This window comes from Mandrillus leucophaeus, unplaced genomic scaffold (assembly GCF_000951045.1).
Source record: "Mandrillus leucophaeus isolate KB7577 unplaced genomic scaffold, Mleu.le_1.0 Scaffold211, whole genome shotgun sequence".
Taxonomy (NCBI): domain Eukaryota; kingdom Metazoa; phylum Chordata; class Mammalia; order Primates; family Cercopithecidae; genus Mandrillus; species Mandrillus leucophaeus.
Window position 1 is genome coordinate 4029733 of NW_012102155.1, and position 22639 is coordinate 4052371.

At 36.4% G+C, this 22639-nt stretch overlaps 1 protein-coding gene across 1 annotated transcript in view; it reads left to right on the forward strand.

Moving 5' to 3' along the window:
- MFN1 (mitofusin 1) overlaps positions 1–20378 on the forward strand; it is a 51557-nt gene extending 31179 nt beyond the window's left edge. The window contains exons 10-18 of the mRNA XM_011980377.1: positions 4474–4595; positions 6268–6394; positions 6570–6674; positions 7588–7690; positions 7838–8067; positions 12760–12912; positions 13616–13812; positions 17180–17314; positions 19133–20378. Coding sequence (XP_011835767.1) covers positions 4474–4595; positions 6268–6394; positions 6570–6674; positions 7588–7690; positions 7838–8067; positions 12760–12912; positions 13616–13812; positions 17180–17314; positions 19133–19211 — 1251 coding nt within the window. The 3' untranslated portion in view covers positions 19212–20378. The remainder of the gene's footprint in view (positions 1–4473; positions 4596–6267; positions 6395–6569; positions 6675–7587; positions 7691–7837; positions 8068–12759; positions 12913–13615; positions 13813–17179; positions 17315–19132) is intronic.
- The last annotated feature ends 2261 nt before the right edge of the window (positions 20379–22639 follow it).

A 22639-nucleotide genomic window follows, 5' to 3' on the forward strand; every position in this document is an offset into this window, starting at 1 on the left:
AGCACCGTGCCTGGCCTGTGTTCATCTTTAACATTGTTTACTTTGAAGATGCATTGGTTTTTTGCTTATTGTTCTTGAAGAAAAGATTCAGTATTGTGAATTTGTGACTGTAACTTTGGGCGTATCCCAAGGTTTTCAGTGCTAGTTTAGTTTTTGTTGATTTTGTTTCTAATTATCCTTTTGGCATTTCCTTATCAATATAAGATTTTTTAAAATTCAAGTGTTGTGGTTCATTTTATCCAATTTTTGGTTACTAATTTCTTGGTTTCTTTGTGTTGTGGTCACATCTTGTGGCTTTTACACACATTTCTCTTTGTTTTGGGAATTTGCTTACTTTTCTTTGTAGTCTTGCAAGATTTTTTGTGAAAAGAAAAACTGTCAAGTTCATCACCTTTATCAATCTGACCTTTGCCATGGACTTCTTTAGATTCATTTGATTCAAGTGGATCTAAGTATTTTAAACATTTAGAATACTAAGTTAAACAAGGCTTGAAAATTAAATTGAGTAAAAGCAATCAAGAAAATCAATATTAGCTTGGGCGTTGGTGGCTCATGCCAGTGATGCCAGTACTTTGGGAGGCCAAAGCAGGAAGATTGCTTGAGCTAAGGAGATCGAGATCAGGTTGGGCAAAAACATGAAAAGACTAAATCCTATCTCTACCAGGAAAAAAAAAAAAAGTCAGGTATGATAGCTCATGACTATAGTCACAGCTACCCCAGAGGCTGAGGTAGGAGGCCAAGGAGTTTGAGTCTGTGGTGATGGTGAGCTATGGAGGTACCACTGTGCTCCAACCTGTGTGACAGAGTGAGACTCTGTCTCTTTTCTTTTTTGAAAGGAAAATCAGTGTTAGTCTATTAATACATTTTCTTATTGTTTTAAAACTGTATTTGGAAAGTTTCAAAATGCATTTGGACTGCATTGTTCTAAAGGCAAGTTAGAAATCCAAATTTCTTTTGCACAGTTATTTCACCATTAATTCTTACTAGTTTTGGTTGTATGATGGGAGATAGACATATAAAAATAACTTATTTAAAATGTCAGTGGATTTTTTGTAATGGGCATTCCTGGATGATAGGTGAAATTTGAACATGAACTGTTTGTTAGATAATAGTATTGTCTCAATGGTAAATATTCTGAATACAGTTGTTTCGTGATTGTGCAAATAAATGTTTTCTTTCTTAGAAGACAAGTGTTGATGTATTTCGTAATAAGCTTGTGATGCAGTAATGACCTGTCAAAATGTTTAGGAAGGAAAATAATACATAAGTATATATAAAAATGTATGCCTCTCTTTATATATATGGGGGCATACATTTTATATATATATTGCAAGATTATATTTATTATATATAATATATAAATATTACATATATATATATGCCCTCACACAAGATAGAAAGTGTGGAGCATGTGTATGGAGGGAGAGGAGAGGTAAACAAAAGGGGCTGAATGTTAGTATTTGATATATCTAGATGAAAGGTATAGTTCTTGCACTTTTCTGTTGAAAATACACCAAAATAAGTTGGCAGTGATGAATAGCATGTTGTTAGGTGTTTGTAGGGTCTATTTTCAAGGGAAATTGAAAAGTTTGTTGGTTTTATGTTTTAATTACACATATAAATTAATATTAATGTATGATTAGAGTTCCTGATAAAATAAGTCTGGGAACTGCTGCGTAGTATATATGTTCCCCATAGAGATTAATTAGCATATTAGTGTATTAAGGATGCTGAGAAATAACTTAGAAGGGGGACTTTATTTAAATTAACACTACCCATACTTATTTGGAGTAGAATGTTCTTTTTTCAAAGTATCTCTTAAATATCCTACAGATCAGTGGGAGCACCACTGTGGGATACTTTTTAATTAGAAGATTGATTATTTTCTTCTCTATGCTTACTCATCATTATATCTTTTTGAATCAGAAAGAAACTTATATTGCCTAATAACTTTTGGAGATCTTTTCTGTCTCGTCTAGCTCTAACACTGTGCTGTTATCTACAAATTTGGATCTTCATTGCTGATATCTAGATCTGCTTCATCGAGGAATATCGACTTTATTTTAATATTTTTCCTTTAAAAATATTTTTGTTTTTATTATAATTTTTGCGGAAGTTAATTTGACACATTTACGAGGCGTTTATTTAAAATAAAATCAATGCATTCTTTTAATTATTAAAAAATAAGTAGTTTACAAATGTTCATTATTATATAATTATTGTTGATTTTAAAGAAGAAAACATCCAAGAAAAAAAAAACAAAAGGAAAAAAAAGGAAAACATCCAGGAATGTTTTATCTTTAGGTGTGTACAGAACAGGAATACTATAACTTCCTACATTAATCTTTTCAAAATCAGTGAAAATGACTAATGCATAAATGAGCTTCACCATGGGCAAAAATTAAGCTAGGCAATGCAAGAAAGTAATGGCTTCAGAGTTAAATATTGACTAAATGAATTACCCTCATGTGCTCTATAGCTAAATAATCTGTTTTGTTTTCTCTACCTCAAACAAAATGCTGAAGTGGGGAGCTAAAATGGCAAAGGAGATTGTAGTCTTTCTGAATGCTCGAATAATTTCATAGACATGAAGGCTAAGCATAGGTCATAAATAGGACACTGAATACACATGTAGCATCCTGATGATTTCAGGATAACAAATGTAGTACTAGAGTATTAAGTAAATGCCTTTTGAAGCTTAAAAGCCATTTGTTTTAACAAAGGAAGGATAGTAATGAACTTCAGGAAGCAATTACCACGATTTGTATTAGCTAAATATATAGAGGTTCAAGAAGATGAATTCATTGGAGTATCAGAGAATTAATATATCCCTAATTTAAAAAAAAATTATCATAGAAAATAAGTCTCTTGTAAAACATCTATAGTAGTTACTGTGCTGTATTTCAGTGCAGAATTTGACTTTCCATGAAGAAAAAACGAAAGACAAATTGTAATATAACAATTTTATAAACTTTAAATGATAAATCATAGTAAATATATATTTATAGGATGAGCATGGTGGCTCACTGTTGTAATCGCAGCACTTTGGGAGACTGAAGCAGGCAGATGACTTGAGGTCAGGAGTTGCAGACCGGTTTGGCCAACATTGCAAAACCCTGTCTCTACTAAAAATGCAAAAAGTAGCCAGGCATGGTGGTACATGCCTGTAATTGCAGCTACTTGGGAGGCTAAAGCAGGAGAATCACTTGAACCTGGGTGGTGGAGGTTTCAGTGAGCCAAGATCATGTCGTTGCACTCCAGCCTTGATGACAGTGCAAGACTGTCAAAAAATATATATATATATATATTTCTTTATATATATATATATATAAATTTTTATATGTATTTCTTAGATAACAAGTATTCTATATATTGAAAATTGAAGGCCAGGCGCGGAGGCTCACACTTGTAATTCCAACACTTTGGGAGGCCGAGGCGGGCGGATCACAAGGTCAGGAGATCAAGACCATCATGACAACACAGTGAAACCCCACCTGTACTAAAAATACAAAACATTAGCCGGATGTGGTGGCGGGCGCCTGTAGTCCCAGCTACTCGGGAGGCTGAGGCAGGAGAATGGCGTGAAACCGGGAGGCGGAGCTTGCAGTGAGCTGAGATTGGGCCACTGCACTCCAGCCTGGGTGACAGGGCGAGACTCCGTCTCAAAAAAAAGAAAAAAAATTGAAACAAAAATGTTGCAAAATGTATCCATCGATACATGTGATGCATTGTGATGTATTTTTTATTTAAATAAATACTGGTTATAAAACACTGATTTATAACAACTATTAATGGGTTGTTAGCTTGAAGGTAAAACAAATGAGATAGGGCATGATTCAGGCCTTTGTGTACATACTATATTCTAATGAAAGTAATTACAATTATCTTCTAAATAGCTGCAGATATTTTTTCTATAAACAATTTTAGATGTTACATTGTTAAATGTTAGCTTTCAGATTCTTCACATCTTAATCCAGAGAAGTCTTTTTTATCGAACTTACAGGAATCATTGTATCATTCAGCTTTTAAATAAGGAATTGTTCTAATTCACATCTTATTTAAGAACTTTACTAGGTTATATCTATTTCAAGTATGAGAAGAATCTAGATAGAAGGACTAGAATTGGATTAAAGGTGATCCAGATAAAAAATAGTAATTCTAATGAGAGAATTTTTTAACATTGAAAATAGTACCCTGTTTTTTTGTTTTTTTTTTTAATGTTAGAGTCAAACCATTGCACATTACTGTGTAAAAATACACAAAGATGGTAACTTGCTGCTAAAGCCCTTTTTACTTTTGAGTCTTTGTATTTTTTTCACCTTTGTAATTTTAAGTTGTGCTTTTATCACTCATTTATTTTCTATCTTTATTTCTGTTTGGGTTAAAGTTACAAACAGCAAGTTCTTGTGTTTAAATTCCTGAAAATGTTGAGGTGGAATTACAGTAATGTGTTATGGCTTGGGCCCCTCGCAGGAGTGTATCTCGCAGTCAGCAGTGAAAACAAAGTTTGAACAGCACACTATCAGAGCTAAACAGATACTAGCTACTGTGAAAAACATAATGGATTCAATAAACCTGGCAGCTGAAGAGAAAAGGTATGAGTTCATTTCGTTGCAACATAAAAATGTTAGTTTTTTTGGTCAGACTTTTGTTAAGACTGAGGTTTTAAATTGTTGTACTATAAATACTTTTTACAGTGAAATCAGCCTTGTGGGTTTAACTGATGCCTACTTGTATTTTTTAAGTGCATATTTGAAAGTGTCAATATTTATTCTGCAACCTTGCACACATCATTTATATTCCCTGGACCTCACTATTCCTGTGTATGAATTGTGATTTTTAAAATGTTTTATGGCTATTTCTTCAAGCAGATTTTTATGAAGAACTCCAAAACAGGTGATCCTCTTTTTGCATTCAACCCACAACCCATTTTTTAATATAGTCATACATCGGTATTTTGAAATCACTATTTTATACTAGTTGTGTTTGTTTATCGCCTGATGAACAAACAAGGTGATGCTACCTGCCAACCAGAAAGTTGATTCGGTAAGCAGTACCCTTTATGTTATACTGTATGGCATTATTTTATACTATTTGTTACCTTGTAAAGGTGGCAATGAATACATGAAAATACCAGCATTATTGATAAAAAGTATAATTCTCACAAACTTGGTATGCTTGAAACACAGAATGGAATGTTACTAGATGTGACAAAAGTAATGATGTTAAGCCTCAATAGAGAACCTTCAGTGGACTTAAGCCAGTTGAAGGAAACATAAAAGCATCAAAGCTTAAGTCCAAGATGTCATAACATTGGAATTTTAAATGTATTTGCTCTTGCTGGGAACAAAGACTCTCTCATGTCCCTGTGTGTTGCTTTATAATGGTACTTTCTTAGGAATGAATTAAGTTCAAATGCAGAGAACTGCCAGCATATAAAATGCAAGGATCAGAACCCTGAGTTTGAACTCAGCCCCTGTGTAGAGCCTCTGTTTAATGAGATTGTGCTGCTATAGCACTTTCTTCTAGCTCAGTTGCTTTGATGTAGTACCCAAATTTTGGTCTATAAGATTGATTTAATTAGTAATTATTTTTAAAGACATAGGACATTGAACAAAGTATAGCACAAAAAAAATGTGATTTGAGGATTGTATAATCATAATGTCCTGGGAACTTCTTAAGTAAAAGATCTTCTTAAATGGATCTCAGACCTTTATTTTCCTGTATCAGCCGGAGGTGAACAAACTTTTTTTCAAAAAAAGAGCCAGACAGTAAATATTCTAGGCTTTATGGGCCATAAAGTGTCTTGGAGCTACTCATTTCTACAGTTTTAGAGCAAAAGCAGCCATAGATAGATAATAGGTAAATGAATGGATGTGGCTGCTTTCAAGAAAACTTTAACAAAAGCTGGCAGCTGGCTAGATTTGGCTTGTAAGGTGCCATATGCTGACCCCTGCTTATTAACTAAAGTTAGTACTGCATTCTGTTTTGCCTGTTCATATTTATGAAGTGTTTGAAGACTTAGAATTCTTATTCATCCTTTCTGGGTTTCAGGTGCCACATGGGCAGAGAAATGTGGTTTCTATCAAATGGTCTATATAAAATACTTTATAAGTGAAATATTACTTGAATCCTTTCAGATGTTACAAGTTTTTTTTTTCTTGGGTCATGCTAATAGATGGTTCAATACATGAATGAGTCCCTTGCTGAAATGCTTTAGGACTTCAGTCTACCCTGAACGTTGATTACTCTTTATTACTGAAATAGGCATTATTCAGTGGAAGAGAGGGAAGACCAAATTGATAGACTGGACTTTATTCGAAACCAGATGAACCTTTTAACACTGGATGCTAAGAAAAAAATCAAGGAGGTTACCGAGGAGGTGGCAAACAAAGTGGGTAACAGTAGCTTCATGATTAAAATAACCTGGATGGAAATTATTTTTGATAATACTAAAAATGTTATTCCTGTTACTTTAAAAGAATGTTTTAAGATTTTTCAACTTAATTTTTTTGAGTAATTGATAATCTTGTTTAATTATTTTAACTCTGAATTTTTCATATTTTCAGGTTTCATGTGCAATGACAGATGAAATTTGTCGACTGTCTGTTTTGGTTGATGAATTTTGTTCAGAGTTTCATCCTAATCCAGATGTATTAAAAATATATAAAAGTGTAAGTTAAAGTATAGATAAAATTATTCAGAGACAGTTTCTTATTATTCTATACCTTCATTTATTTCATAGTTTGGCATTTCAGTGTCTTCATGGCAATCAGTACAAAATGAAACTGTTAGATTGCCCTCTTGTAATAAATGTAAACTATCTTGTATAAAAAGTAAATAGAAAATTTATACTTAGAATGAGATAAAGATCATTTTAGGACAAGGCACAGTGGCTCATGCCTGTAATCTCAATACTTTGGGAGGCCGAGGCGGGAGGATCACTTGGGCCCCGGAGTTCGAGACCAGCCTGGGCAACATAGTGAGAACTGTAATCTACAAAAAACAAAGTTAGGCTGGGCGGTAGCTCATGCCTGTAATCCCAGCACTTTGGGAGACTGAGGCGGATGGACCATGAATGAGGTCAGGAGTTCGAGACCAGCCTGACCAACATGGTGAAACCCTGTCTCTACTAAAAATACAAAAAAAAAATTAGCCAGTGGCAGGCGCCTGTAATCCCAGCTACTTGGGAGGCTGAGGCAGGAGAATTGCTTGAAACCGGAAGGCAGAAGTTGCAGTGAGCCAAGACCACGCCACTGCACTCCAGCCTGGGCAACAAGAGCAAAACTCCATCTGAAAAAAAAAATAGCCAAGCGTGGCGACACGCTCCTATAGCCCCAGTTACTCAGGAGTCTGAGGCAGGAGGATCAGTTGAGCCCAGGAGGTCAAGGCTACAGTGAGTCAAGATCAAAGCACTCCAGCCTGGGCAACAAAGCAAGACCCTGTCTCTCACACATAAAAAATAAATAAATTAAATTAAATTAAATTAAAAAGACCATTTTGGCATTTACTGCATTTTTTATGTCTTTATAAAAACTACATGCTTTCTGGAGAGAAAATAATATGGATATTTACCATTGTTAACAGGAATTAAATAAGCACATAGAGGATGGTATGGGAAGAAATTTGGCTGATCGATGCACCGATGAAGTAAACGCCTTAATGCTTCAATCCCAGCAAGAAATTATTGGTAATATTTATGTCTACAAGGTCATGTCTGGTTTGTTTTTTCATTCATGACTCTGGTAAAGAGCTTATTTTCCTTTAGGCGTTCCATTGAAGGTAAAACACTTACCATTCTTTCTTAAAGTAAGTGTTGTAATTTTGTTCTTTCTAGAAAATTTGAAGCCATTACTTCCAGCTGGTATACAGGATAAACTACATACACTGATCCCTTGCCAGAAATTTGATCTCAGTTATAATCTAAATTACCACAAGTTATGTTCTGATTTTCAAGAGGATATTGTATTTCATTTTTCCCTGGGCTGGTCTTCCCTTGTACATCGATTTTTGGGCCCTAGAAATGCTCAGAGGGTGCTCCTAGGATTATCAGAGCCTATCTTTCAGGTATGTATCTTTGAATCCACCAATTTAGACTCTCCTTTATTATTTTGTTTATGTGATTTTTCTATAATAAAACTAGCTTTACAAAATCTGCATATTTAAAAGCTAATATCTGTCTCTTAGAGCCATTTCTGAGGTAGATATTTAGTTTGAGCATCCCCAATCTGAAAATCCTTAAAGGTCCAAAATCAAAAACTTTTGAGTATGGTGACACCACAGGTAGAAAATTCCACACAAGACCTCATGTGAGGTCATAGTAAAAAGGCAGGCACACAACACACAGTTTTATTCAGTGTCCTCAGGGGAAAGACTCAGCCTCCTCTAACTGCAATATATCTTTTCCACACATGCCCAAATTCCCCCACACAAGCACACCTATGAAGGGTACTAAAATGGCACATGTGCAGGCCCAATGCACCAACAGCACGTTCCCCATGATGCCCCACAAGGGGCCAAGACCTTTGTGCATTACCCACTATGGGCTTCTTTACTTACTCTCTTTTCTCTGGTGTAAAGATACTGTTTAAAAAAGATTTTTTTTTGAGTGGGGGTGTGTTTGAGATGGAGGCTTGCTCTGTGGCTCAGGCTGGAGTGCAGTGGCACAATCTTGGCTCACTGCAACCTCCACCTCCTGGATTCGTCCTGTTCTCCTGCCTCAGCCTCCCAAGCAGCTGGGATTACAGGCACCCACCAACACGCCCGGCTAATTTTTGTATTTTTAGTAGAAATGGGGTTTCACCATGTTGGCCAGACTGATCTCAAACTCCTGATCTGAAGTGATCAACCTGCCTCAGCCTCCCAATGTGTTGGGAATACAGGCGTGAGCCACAGCTTCCAGTTTAAAGTGTTTAAAAGGCCTACAGATACCCTCGTGGGTGACATTGATAAGAAAAAGAAGAGGCATTTATTTTATTTATAGCACAAAAATTTAAGCTGTTGGAAAAACTGGATAACAATGTAAGTGAGCAACTTCTTACAGAAGAATGATGTTGGAATGAACACTATATATGACCTAAAAGAAAGAACAACTTTCCTAAAGTTGTTCTTTTGGCCTAAACTATTGAAGTTCTGTGCTAAAAATGATGACAGAAGTTAATTAAAAAAAAAACAAAACACTACAGAAAGTTAAATACGAAGATCTTGATCATGTATTGAAAGAGTGGACCCATCAGCGTTTCAGTGAACACATGCCACTTAAGGACATGCTGGTTATGAAATAAAGATCTATTAAAATGAACTGAAAATCAGAGGGAACTGTGAGTATTCAATAGGCTGGTTAGAGAAATTTAAGGTAAGATAGCATTAACTTTTTTAAAGGTTTGTGGTGGTAAAGCATCTTGATCACAAAAACAGCAGAGAAATTCATTGATGAATATGCCAAGTTGTCTCTGATGAAAATCAACTCCAGAACAAGTCTGTAATGCTGACAAAACATCACTGTTTTGCCATTATTGACCCAAAAAGACACTGACTACAGCTGAGAAGACAGCCCCTACAAGAATTAAGGATGCAAAGAACAGAATAACTGTGCTGGGATGTGCTAATGCAGCAGGCATAAATGTGAACTTGCTGTGATAGGCAAAAGCTTGCGTCCTCACTGTTTTCAAGGAATGAATTTCTTACTAGTCCATTATTGTGCGAAAAAAAAGGCATGGATCCCTAGGGACATCTTTTCTGATTGGTTTCACAAACATTTTATACCAGCAGCTTGTGTGCACTTGCAGGGAAGCTAGACGAGATGATGACTGCAAGACTTTGTTACTCCTTGACAACTATTCTGCTCATCCTCTAGGTGAAATTCTCATAAAAAATAATGTTTCATTATTTTAACCTTGTGACCAGGGTATTCTAAGATCAATGAGGAGTAAATGCAAAAACCTTTTTTGGGCAGCATGCTAGCAGCAGTGAACTGAGGCTGAGTGTGGAAGGTTTTCAGAAGGAGTTTAGAATGAAAGCTGCCATATATGCTGTTGCCAGCACAAGGAGTTTAGGATGAAGGATGCCATATATGCCAGCACTTGGAAGACAGTGACTCAGTTGTGTATGCCTGCAGCCTCTGCCTGTCACTACATTTATTGATGATGAGGAGCAAGTTGGTGACTTTGAAGTATGTCAAGAGAGAAAAAAATGACGTCTGACCTCCTTATGCAAAAAAAATAATATCTTTAGAGTCCATCTGTAAGCTGGAAGAAGGGTATATCAAAGAAGTGTTTAACGTTGATAATGAGGCTTCAGTTGTTCATTCATTAACTGATGACAAAAGAGCTAAAATGCTTCTAAATCAAGGCGATTATGATAATGGTGATAATGAAGATGATGTTGTTGACCCTGCAGAACAAGTGCCTATAGGCAGCATGGTGATGGGCTTCTTGAAGCACTAGAGCAGCATGTATTCATAACAGAACAAGAAATAGGTTTATAAAATCAGGGAGAGACTTCAATAAAAACCATTGTTAGAGAAGCAAGTAGGTGGTACTACAGGAAACATTTTAAAAGGCCATTCAGCAGAATGTCGTATTATGCCTAGAGGACCCACTTCTTGGTCCCCCAACTGCTTCTGATGTTTCTTCTCACCTCACAAAGTACTGTGTACAGGAACTTTTTAATCAAAACATAGCATTGTAGGTAGAGACTGAAAGCCTGCCATTGTTGCTGTTTAACAGCTGATACAGGTGTTCTGTGCTGCTTAGTTTGAATACATTATTTTTCACTATTATTAATGGTGTGTCTTATATTTTTACTGTTAAGTTCCTTTGTGTGAATAGGTGTAAGAAAATGATTGCTTGTCAGTAGCATATAAATTCAGTCAAGAATGATGGTGATGCCAAACAACCACAGAGTGTTCACATGGGTGGCTGACATGGTGACACCTGTGTTTTCTGATGAGTCAATGTATACAACCTTTGTTTCATTTACAAAATTATTTAAATATTGGATAAAATTACTTTCAGGCTATGCATATAAGGTATATGAAACATAAATGAATTTTGTGTTTGGACTTGGGTCCCATCCTCAAGATAGCTCATTATAATATCTATGAAAATATTCAAAAATCCTAAAAATCTGAAATCTGAAACACTTCTGGTCCCAAGCATTTTGGATAGGGGACACTCAGCCTGTAGTATGCTTAAGGGAAAGCTTATCATAAAGCTTTCGTCCAGTACTGTTGCAGGTGGTGCTACATTCATTTTTGAAACTTTTATATTTTCTTAGAAGATTTGGTTTTCACATTTCAAATAAATTAGAATAAATACAAACTTTTTAAAAGAAAAAGTTTTAAAAATTTATCAATTCAGTAATTTTTAAGGAAATTTGTGAAATTGTAAAACCATCACCACAATTGAGTTTTAGTTTTTGTCACCCCAAAGCCGTTTTACTCATTTGTAGTCAATTATGATTTCCACCTGCAGCCTCACCACTAATCTGCCTTATGTTTATGGATTTGCCCTTTCTGGACATTTCCTATAAATGCAATCATATAAAATATGGCCTTGTGTGATTAGTTTCTTTCACTTAGTATAATGTTTTCAAGGTTTGTCATCATGGTATCAGTGTTGTAGGATGTATTAATACTTCATTTCTTATTATGGCTGAGGAATATTCCATTATAGATATAACACTATCCATTCATCAGTTGGTGGACATTAGGGTAGTTTGTACTTTTTAGCTATTATGAATAATGCTGCTATACATATTCATCTACATGTTTTTTATGTGGGCATGTGTTTTCATTTCTCTTTAGTATATACTTAGGTTCTAGTGGGTATAGAGTAGTATTTCATTGGAGGTTTGATTTGCATTTCCCTAATGACCAATGATTTTAAACATCTTTTTGTGTGCTCACTAGCCATTTGTGTATCTTCTTTTGTGAAATGTCTATTCAAAGCTTTTACCTATTTTTAAATTATTTGAGTCCTATAGAGTTGCAGGGTTTCTTTGCATATTCTAGATCAAGTTCTTTCTCATATATATGATTTCCAAATATGATTTTTATTTGATTTTTTATTTTTTGAGACAAGGACTTGCTCTGCCCAGGCTGGAGTATGATGGCATGATCACAGTTCACTTGCAGCCCCTGCTTCCAAGGAGCTGGGACCATAGGCATGTGCCACCACACCTAGCTAATTTAAAACAATTTTATGTAGACACAAGGCCTCACTGTGGTGCGCAGGCCGGTTTCAAATTTCTGATCTCAAGCTATCCTCCTGCCATGGCCTCCCAAAGTGCTGGGACTACAGGCATAAGCCACTGCGCCCACCCCCAGATATATTTCTCTTGTCTGTGGCTGTGCATTTTGAAGTTTAAGAGGCTTTTATTTTGAAGTCCTTTTTTTTTTTTTTTGGTTTATCTTTTTTTGTTGTTGTTTGTTTCAAGGATTGTGCTTTTGTTGTTAGTTTTTTTAAAAACACAATTCGTTCCTCTTGAGAGTTGAAGGCCTATTGTTACATTTAGACCGCATTGTATATTATGAACATTTATTATTGTTCATGATATCATTGGTCCATATTGTAGACAAGAATTTCCAAATTATTTTTATTTTCTATGTATATTTGCTGTATACTCGTCATTTAGAGTAATTTTTCCGTCATAGATTTGCTATTATAATTTTAAAGAGTTTTATAAAGGTAACTTTAATTTGTAGTTGTTTAAGTATAATAATCTTTTTTCCTTTTTCTTTTTTTTTTTTTTTGGCAGCTCCCTAGATCTTTAGCTTCTACTCCCAGTGCTCCTACCACTCCAGCAACACCAGATAATGCATCACAAGAAGAACTCATGATTACATTAGTAACAGGATTGGCTTCCCTTACATCTAGAACTTCTATGGGTATCATTATTGTTGGAGGAGTGGTGAGAAACATTACTTTTAGTGTAATTAAAATTGAAATGTTTGCAAGGCTGCCTGTTAGCTCACAAAAGAAAAGGTATATAGTATTTACTTCTGTTTATAGGATCTGTAAAATAGTATGAACATTTGCAGGTTAAAGGTAGTGAATTAAATATCACAAGTCTCATCTTAAATTTTTAAAAAACATACATTTTTAGGAATGAACTGTCACCATCTAGCTGGTCTTTAATACTTCCTGAGCATTTTCACATCATAGCACCCAAAGAAATATTTGTACATTGGGGTAATAAGAAAACCCCAAGTGCCCTATCTAGCCTTCTCTGAATATCAAGGGGATCTATCTTAAGTATTAAATATTATTTTTAGTAGTAGTTATTTGTTTTTTTTAAAAAAATTATATCATTAACAGCATAGATATACTTGTTTTGGTTTTTGAAAGATCTGACCTAAAATAGTTAACGTCGTTTTATTGTTGAGATACATTGAATCCATTTATCAAATCTGGCAGCTTATTAAGCTCTCCCTTATTTGTGTGCTGATCCCTTTTAAGCCTGATTGATTTCTGGTAACTTCAGATTTTCTCATAGAGAAGGAATATACAAATGTATCTAACTCAGAGATCCATAAGGAACTAAAATGCTTTTAAATGTGCTCTCCAAAATGGTGTTTTTCCTTCTCAGACTAACCTGTGACTTTATCTTACAGATTTGGAAAACTATAGGCTGGAAACTCATATCTGTTTCATTAACTATGTATGGAGCTTTGTATCTGTATGAAAGACTGTCCTGGACCACCCATGCCAAGGAGCGAGCCTTTAAACAGCAGTTTGTAAACTATGCAACTGAAAAACTGAAGATGATTGTTAGCTCCACGAGTGCGAACTGCAGTCACCAAGTAAAACAGTAAGTTGAAAGGTGCATCTTTCCTTTGAAAAAAAGTTACTGAAATATGACATACATGCAGAAAATGCACAAAATAAGTGTATTGCTCAAAGAATTATCACAAAATGAACATGTTTTGTGATCGCCACAAATGAGAAAAAATAGAACAATACTAAACCTCACTGCTGCCGTTTCTCCCTCCTAATCACTATTCTTCTTTCCATTCTCCTGATAGGTTAGGTTTGAACATTAGAAAATTGGTAGATAGGAACTCTCAAGAACTCTGGAGGGATTTAAAAAGATAGTTCTTAATTTTTGTTGTTGTTTTTTTTTTTTCAGAGATAGGGTCTCTGTTGCCCTGGCTGGAGGGCAGTGGCGCAATCATGGCTCACTGCAGCCTCGAATCTTAGGCTCAACTGATCCTACTGCCTCAACCTTCTGAGCAGCTGGGACCACAGGTGTGTGCCACCACACCTGGATAATTTTTAATTTTTTTTTTTTTTGAGACAGGGTCTCAATATGTTGCCCAGGTTGGTCTTGACCTCCTGGGCTCAAGTGATCTTCCCTCCTCAAGCCTCCTGAGTAGCTGGGATTATAGGCATGAGTCACCACGCCCAACTCAAAAGATCTTCAGCAGACCTGTTCTAAATTTATGTACCTGGCTGGGCAAGGTGGCTCACGCCTATAATCCCAGCACATTGGGAGGCTGAGGCAGGTGGATCACTTGAGGTTGGGAGTTTGAGAACAGCCTGGCCAACATGGTGAAACTGCATGTCTACTAAAAATACAAAAATTAGCCGGGCCTGGTAGCGCATGCCTGTAATCTCAGCTAGTTGGGAGGCTGAGGCACGAGAATCGCTTGACCCTGGAAGGCAGAGGTTGTAGTGAGTTGAGATCACACCACTGAACTCCAGCCTGGGCAACAGAGTGAGAGACTATGTCTCAAAAATAAATAGTTGCCCTTAAGATATTTGTGGTTTCTGTCGCCCAGGCTGGAGTGCAATGGCACAATCTCGGCTCACTGCAGCCTCCACCTCCCGCATTCAAGTGAGTAGCTGGCACGTGCCACCACACCCAGCTAATTTTTTTTTTTTTTTTTTGAGACAGAGTCTCACTCTGGAGTGCAGTGGCGTGATCTCGGCTCACTGCAACCTCTGCCTCCCGGGTTCAAGCAATTCTCCTGCCTCAGCCTCCTGAGTAGCTGGGACTACATGTGCATGCCACCACACCTGGCTGATTTTTTTTGTATTTTTAGTAGAGATGGGGTTTTTACCATGTTGGCCAGGATGGTCTCAATGGTCTCCTGACCTCATGATCCACTTGCCTCGGCCTCCCAAAGTACCGGGATTACAAGCATGAGCCTCCACACCCAGCCCCATGCCCAGCTAATTTTTTTTTTTTTTTTTTGTATTTTTTTTTAGTAGAGCCAGGGTTTCACCGTGTTGGCCAGGCTGTCAAACTCCTGACCTCAAGTGATCCACCTGCCTTGGGCTCCCAAAGTGCTGGGATTACAGGCGTGAGCCACTGCGCCCAGCCAGATCTTTGTGGTTTATTAATTAAAAAAACTGAATGAATAGAGAGGTAGCCTGGCCAAGCAGTCTAAGAAAGCTGGATGAATTCTTAGCATTTAACAAATGAACTTAATGGTAGGCAGACTCCTGATTTCATGGTGAGTGTAATGTATTTTTGCTCTCGCGGTTCAAATTTATAAGTTAAATGCTATTTTATTTTTAGATCTTAGGAGAATTTTATTATAACATATACCTAAGTCGACCCGGTTTCTGCTTTTATGCAACTTAAATATTTGTTTCATTCATGTGGTAAAAATATATAGAACTCCAGTCAAGTCAGGGTATGGTATTCTGTATTTGGATGCCTCTTGAGAGCAGAATTTAAAAATTCTTTGAGTTCAAGATAACTTCAGTTTAATGGGAGAAACTAACATTTACATAATTATAATACAAAGTAAGAGTGATAAGAAATATAAGAAGAAGATAAACTATTATCATAAGACAAGGCTGTACAAGTTACTTAAATCATGAAGGATAGTAGATCAATAAAGGTTTCCTAGAGGAGATGTGTAGCATATGAGATTTGAACACGCTGTATCAGAAGATGAGATGGAGACAACAACCCAAATCAAAAGCAAGAAGGTAAGGGGAAAGGAATGCATTCAAGGACATGAAGAGAAAAATTTCAGTGTGGCACGTGTATATAAGCTGTGTACATACATTCAGTTATTGACGTCATGGCAGGATGTGGCCTTGTCTGTATGTGTAGATTGGGGTTTGGATAATTAGGAATTCTGAGAGTGATGTCACCAACACTCAGCTCTAAAACAAATAACTTTACAGTAGTATATGAAATTGTTCAGACTCAGGAGACAGGAATTGCAGGAACGGTAAACTGTTTCAGATACAAAATCAAAGCCTGAAGTAACAGTTAATAATTGCAGAGAATGGTTACCAGGAGACCTCAAATTTGAGGAATTTGTTCATTCATTCATTCGTTCATTCATTCATTCATTCATTCATTGACTAAGTTTTTTGAGCCTCTATTTTATCTGATAGTTGTAATTTATATTAAGAATGAGTTTTCATCTAATTAACGTATTTGGACATCCAAAGAAATCAGCTGAAATTCATATAAATAAAAACAAAGTTAATGTAGCTTTCCATGCATTGATTATCAAACATTTATTAATTGGCTCCCATGTAGCAATTCATGCTAGGGGTTATGGGAAATAAAAACTTGACTTGATCCTCTTTCTTAGAAGACTTGGCACATTAATGGAGGCAACCTCAAATAATATCTCAATTAAAATAAACTAAGTAAATATTTAATATTTAACAAAATATTAAAAGAATGACACATGCTTCATGTCTAATACTGGGATTTGGTGGAATGGGAAGAGGTATGCTCCCATTTAAAAATATAATGTTTGCCAAAGTTGTTATATTAATTAGCTCTCAAATATAACCCTTTGATTCTAGAAATATTGTTAAATTTTGCTATAGTAAGGTATTTTTGCCTATGTCACGAAAGTTCGTGGAATTTTTTTTCTGTTCCTGATAATTTCTTACTTTGATTGGGCAGGGTCCCGAGCATGAGTAAGGTTTATTGTGCTTCTGAAGAAACAGACCTGTCTTTTGTCTTTATGTAGCTTGTTCTTGTTCAGAGCCATATAGCAGAGGTAATACCGTCTCTTGAGCCAGGATAAAATTCAGCCCACTAGTGCCATATCTTCCCTCTTAGCATTCTTAGTGTTCTGATTCCCTATAGTTTAGAAGATTTTTAAAACTTGTGTTCTCCTTTTTATGTGAGCTTTAAATTGAAGCTTATTCATTTTTGAAGACATTTATGACTGCTTCTAAATTTTTATTTTAAGAAAAATGGCTACCACTTTTGCTCGCCTGTGCCAACAAGTTGATATTACTCAAAAACAACTGGAAGAAGAAATTGCTAGATTACCGAAAGAAATAGATCAGTTGGAGAAAATACAAAACAATTCAAAGCTCTTAAGGTATGTAAACCTTTCTTCTCAATAATTTGAACATTTACTCGTCTCATTACAAAATATGTAAAATTATTAATGAATTTGTATTCATACCTAATAGCTCTTTGTGTTGGTTTGAATGAAAATCTTCCATATTGAATTCCATGTGTTTTGCAGTTTCACCGAAGGCTAATTTCAACAAGAAAACAAATCTGAATCGAAAGAAACTTTATAGATCCAAATTTACTCTTCATTAGGCTATATTTGTTCCTTTCAGAACAGAAGTTGTATGATTAAAAGTGGTTTTTAGTTGTATATGTTCAAGACTCATAACTTCTGTTTTCATGGGAGACTATTGATTGTGCATACTTAAGTCATAACAAAAGTAAGATTTCCTGATAAAATGTGGATTTCTGGTTTGATATGATTCATTATATATTATTTAGGGTCTAATGAAATTTGCTTTTGGGGACAAGACTGAAAGTGTCACCATTTGGTCTGTAGTTGGGAATTCTTACTCAGTGCTTAAGAACTTAACTTTCAGCTTTCTTACTTATGCTTACCCATTAGGCTCGCTTGTCAGAATGTCTTGGAAGAACGATTAAACCTCATTTAGTCCCTGCTGTTACTTCTAGGACACATACTACACAAAATTGCCCATGTAAGAATAGCTTAGTAGTCAGTGTTTACAAATTGGAGGGACTGTCTTTGTGACCTGGATTTTTGGACATGTGCTTAAAACACCCATAGTAGTGATTATCCATAGTGTCTTCATCTGACCAACACACGTGTTCATTGCACCTTAGTTTCAAAATCTCTGGAAAAGATGACTGCCTGTCATTTAGATATTTCCACCCTCACCCACCCATGTGAATTGTATGCATTCGATTGCTCCTATTTTAAGTCAGCTCATCCCAAATATACCTTTCAAATTTCGTGAAACTGCAGTAGAAATTGTTTTTTTGTCTTAACCTTAAACTTAACCCTGTAAGTTTTTGTGGTTAATTTTGGTTTTGAGTTATTCAGGTTTTGATAGAGAAATACCTAGGTAAGTTTTTAAGTAGTATTTCATTTTGTTATAATAAAACAAATGATAAAATAGGTTATTGGCATTAGTCATGTAGCTTTCTGATTTGGGAAAGACTGGCTTGAATAAGTATGAATATTTTTGGTCTGCTAATTAATAATTTTTCTAATAGAAAAAAGTTTAAAAAAATCAAATACCATAATATTTGGAATCTCCATTTTTTACTAGATTAGGCTCAGCCATTTGAATAGAATTTAATGTGCTAACGCTGCAGGAGAGCTACCTCAAGAAATATATACAGTAGAGTTCAGAGCTGATGTACACTTCACTTGTGTGACCTGAAGCATATGCACACAGGAATAAAGTAAAACAAGACCCCTCCCTGCTCCATAATGGAGAGAGAGAGCCCACGCAATAAATATGTGCCCTGGCATAGTATGAGAATGGGAAACAAATCTGGTTTTCTGACAGTTTTAGTTCCAATTTTCCTCTCTTGTGGGCATTTGGCTGCATCAAGGATGAATCTAGTGTTTAAAGGAAATATTTTTGGTATGCCATTGCCGCTGTAACATCTGCTAGTTTCCTTATATGTCCGTAAGAAACACTCTGTACTTTGTGCATTATTTAAAGGGAATTTGCAAGCATAATCATGACTCTAGGTAACTTAGGATATAACTCCCGTGTAAGATGTGATTCCACTGTCTGTTATGCTCTTCGTTGTTTATTATTAAAGTTTTTGTCTTTTAATAATGGATGGAATACACTTTTCTCCTTGACTTTTATGGTAATTAGATTGGTGTTTTATTTTTTTTAATTAGAAATAAAGCTGTTCAACTTGAAAATGAGCTGGAGAATTTTGCTAAGCAGTTTCTACCTTCAAGCAATGAAGAATCCTAACAATAGAGATTACTTTGGTGACCATGATGGGAGGAAATGAAACTTGTAAGATTGGGACAGTTGTTATTTTTATGAAATGACTTTAAATATGAATTGTACTAACTGTACCTAAATAGCAAAGCCCTGTGTAGATTCTGGTAATGATCTATCTCAGGGTATGTGTATTTTTGAAGAGTGTTATGTCCTTAGTTTTAATTTTGGGTAAAGAAAGGGCTAAAATCATGAATTAGTTACAAGCAACAGTACCAACTTATGTGACCCCTGAGGGGTGGGGCTGTGAGCTCTTAATTTGTTTTTGATTCTGAAAAACTCTGCTTCCTGGCATCCAGGAGTTAGAGATTGAGCCTTTCATCTTCTTTCTCAAAACTAGTTTTTGATGCTTTCTTTCATGGGAATAGTCACTTTTTAATTTTATTTAATAAATTGCATTGCTAGAACCACCAAGGAGTGTGGAATGTCCTTGAGTGTATTATTTATGCAAGTTACAGTCACTTTGCCATCATGGCAGCTATGTGAACCACTAATAAATGTGCTGTTTTTACTTTTTATTCCCATTAAAACTGACGTGAAACAGGATAAAAAGCTTGTTATGGTCACTTATAAGTATCTGAGTCTAAGTAATTTCCTTAAATGTTTCTAAAGAAACATTTTCAGCTTTGCTCCAATTATGATTACAATAAGGAAAGCTTTCCTAGCGCAATTTTAGGAGTAAAGTTTGAAGAGATAAAAATAGCCAAAGATAGGAGAGGTCTGAATTTTGAATGATAACAGTGATGTTTTAAAAAAGCTGTTCTTCAGGAGGCATTTGTCTAGGATATTGCTGGATTCTACCCCATTGGAGGCTTTTAATTTTATTTGTATGAATTTTCCAGGGTTTCATCAAAAATTATTACTGTATTTTTTACCTTAATGAAAGATTTTGGGTTCAAATATCTTTCTATATTAAAAGCTGATTGAGTCTGTACACATGTAAATTATGCCTAGTAGAGGTTCTGTTGACTTTCTTCCCCACTGTGGAAGAGGCCAGTTTTGCCTCCATTTGCACATTCATTTCAGTATTTCTGATCAATAAATGTAACGTTTACAAAATTCTCCCTTGAGCTGGTAGAAATGCCTCACCAGTTTCCTCTTTAATGAATCAACTAAAATCTTTGAAGTTAAAAAAAATTGATTGAAACTCAGATGGAATGGAAATGTACAAAAATGACACCATTCTAGGAATTTGCTAGACAAAATATAGGACTACCAGATCAATATCTCCTAGACACTTGTTAGAAATGCACAATCCCAGGGAACACAGTACATTTGGCCACGTGTAGTTTATGCTTCCTTTTCATGGGAGGGATAAAATTTAAGGCTTTTTTTCTTTGAATACACAATCCTTCCTTTTCTATGCCTTTTAAGGCTTCTAGATGCTACTCAGTCTTTTTACAGCAGGTGCAACTCTATTTTTCAAGATATCTTAGGAGATAACACTAGGCCATTGAAGCCTTTCAAAAATATATTTTTATGCAAATTAACACTAGAATGCAGTATACTAATGCAAATTAATTTTGGTGTTTAGCTTTTATTGCTGATTTATAACCCAAGAAATGGTACAGGTCACAGAAAGTGGGATTAGGTAACAACTACAACATGCAAAAACAATGTCTAAGATCACGCACTGCTAATTTAGTTTACAAAGCTCAAGGCCGTAACCTTTATATGAAAGTACTTAAACTTGAAAACTCATAATGGTTTGGTATCACCTCATTAGTATAATACAGTGGTGCTCAAAGTTTGGTCGTGGATCATCAGCATTACTTCTTTTTCTTTTTCTGAGACAGGGTCTCAGTCTGTCACCCAGGATGGAGTGCAGTGGTGTGATCATGTCTCACTGCAGCCTCAACCTCTCGGGTTCAGGTGATCCTCCCACGTCACCTTCTGGGTGGCTGGGACTGCAGGCACACGCCACCATGCCTGGCTAGTTTTTGTAGAGACGAGGTTTCCCCATGTAGTGCAGGCTGGTCTTGAACTCACAGGCTCAAGTGATCCTTTTACCTCTGCCTCCCAAAGTGTTGGGATTACAGGCGTGAGCCACCATGCACAGCTATAATCACCTTCAAACTTACAAGAAGTGTGGATTCTTGGGTCTGAACCCAGACCTATGGAGTCAAACAGTAGGTTTGGGGTCCAGCAATCTATGGTTTAACAAGCCATCCAGGTGTTTCTGATGCACAGTAAAGTTGGGGGCCACTGGTGTAGTAGCTTTGGTATGGCAACTTTTCCATCACTTGTTTTATGTAGTTCTATCTGATCAATTGTGAAAACATAATGAATGTTGGAAATGGAACAGTAAAATAATGAAAGCCAACTCTTAGGCCTGGAAATATGTGCACCTATGACCAAGTCCATGAATTATACAGAAATTATGTGATTATGAGTGATGTACTTCAATGTTATTGCACATACACTTGTTTACTTTGTATGTTTGCAGGATTAAACTTTGTATAATCTTTAAAAAAAATTTTTTTTTCACTATACAAGGTTGCAAGATGAAAATAAAACCTGTTTGCCTGATAGTTGACAAATGTAGCATTTATACTAGTAGTAAGTGAGGTTTAATCTTTCATTCTTAATTACTTTTGTGGTAGATATGTAAGTTATCTTGAGGAGACCTCTTTTGACTGCATTACTGTTTAGTTCTTCTGGTCAAATTGACACTAGAATGCAGTATACTAATGCAAATTAATTTTGGTGTTTAGCTTTTATTGCTGATTTATAACCCAAGAAATGGTACAGGCCACAGAAAGTGGGATTAGGTAACAACTACAACATGCAAAAACAATGTCTAAGATCACGCACTACTAATTTAGTTTACAAAGCTCAAGGCCGTAACCTTTATATGAAAGTACTTAAACTTGAAAACTCATAATGGTTTGGTATCACCTCATTAGTATAATACAGTAAAAGAGTAAGTCAAAGTTACATACACTAGTCATTAGTATGTGTCATACAATACTGAGAGGTGGCAACATGCTAGCAGCCGTCGCTCTCGGCGCCTCCTCGGCCTCAGAGTCCACTCTGACGGCACTTGAGGAGTCCTTCAGCCTGCCACTGCACTGTGGGAGCCCCTCTGTGGGCTGGCCAAGGCTGGAACCGGCTCCTTCTGCTTGCGGGGAGGTGTGGAGGGAGAGGCGTGGGCAGGAACCGGGGCTACGTGCAGCAGTCGCGGGCCAGCGCATTCTGGGTGGGCATGGGCTCGGTGGGCCCCGCACTCGGAGTGAGTGGCCAGCACTGCTGACCCCGGGCAGTGAGGGGCTTAGCACCCAGGCCAGCAGCTGCAGAGGGTGCACTGGGTCCCCCGGCAGTGCTGGCCCGCCAGTGCTACGCTCCAATTCTCGCTGGGCCTCAGCTGCCTCCCCATGGGGCAGGGCTTGGGACCTGCA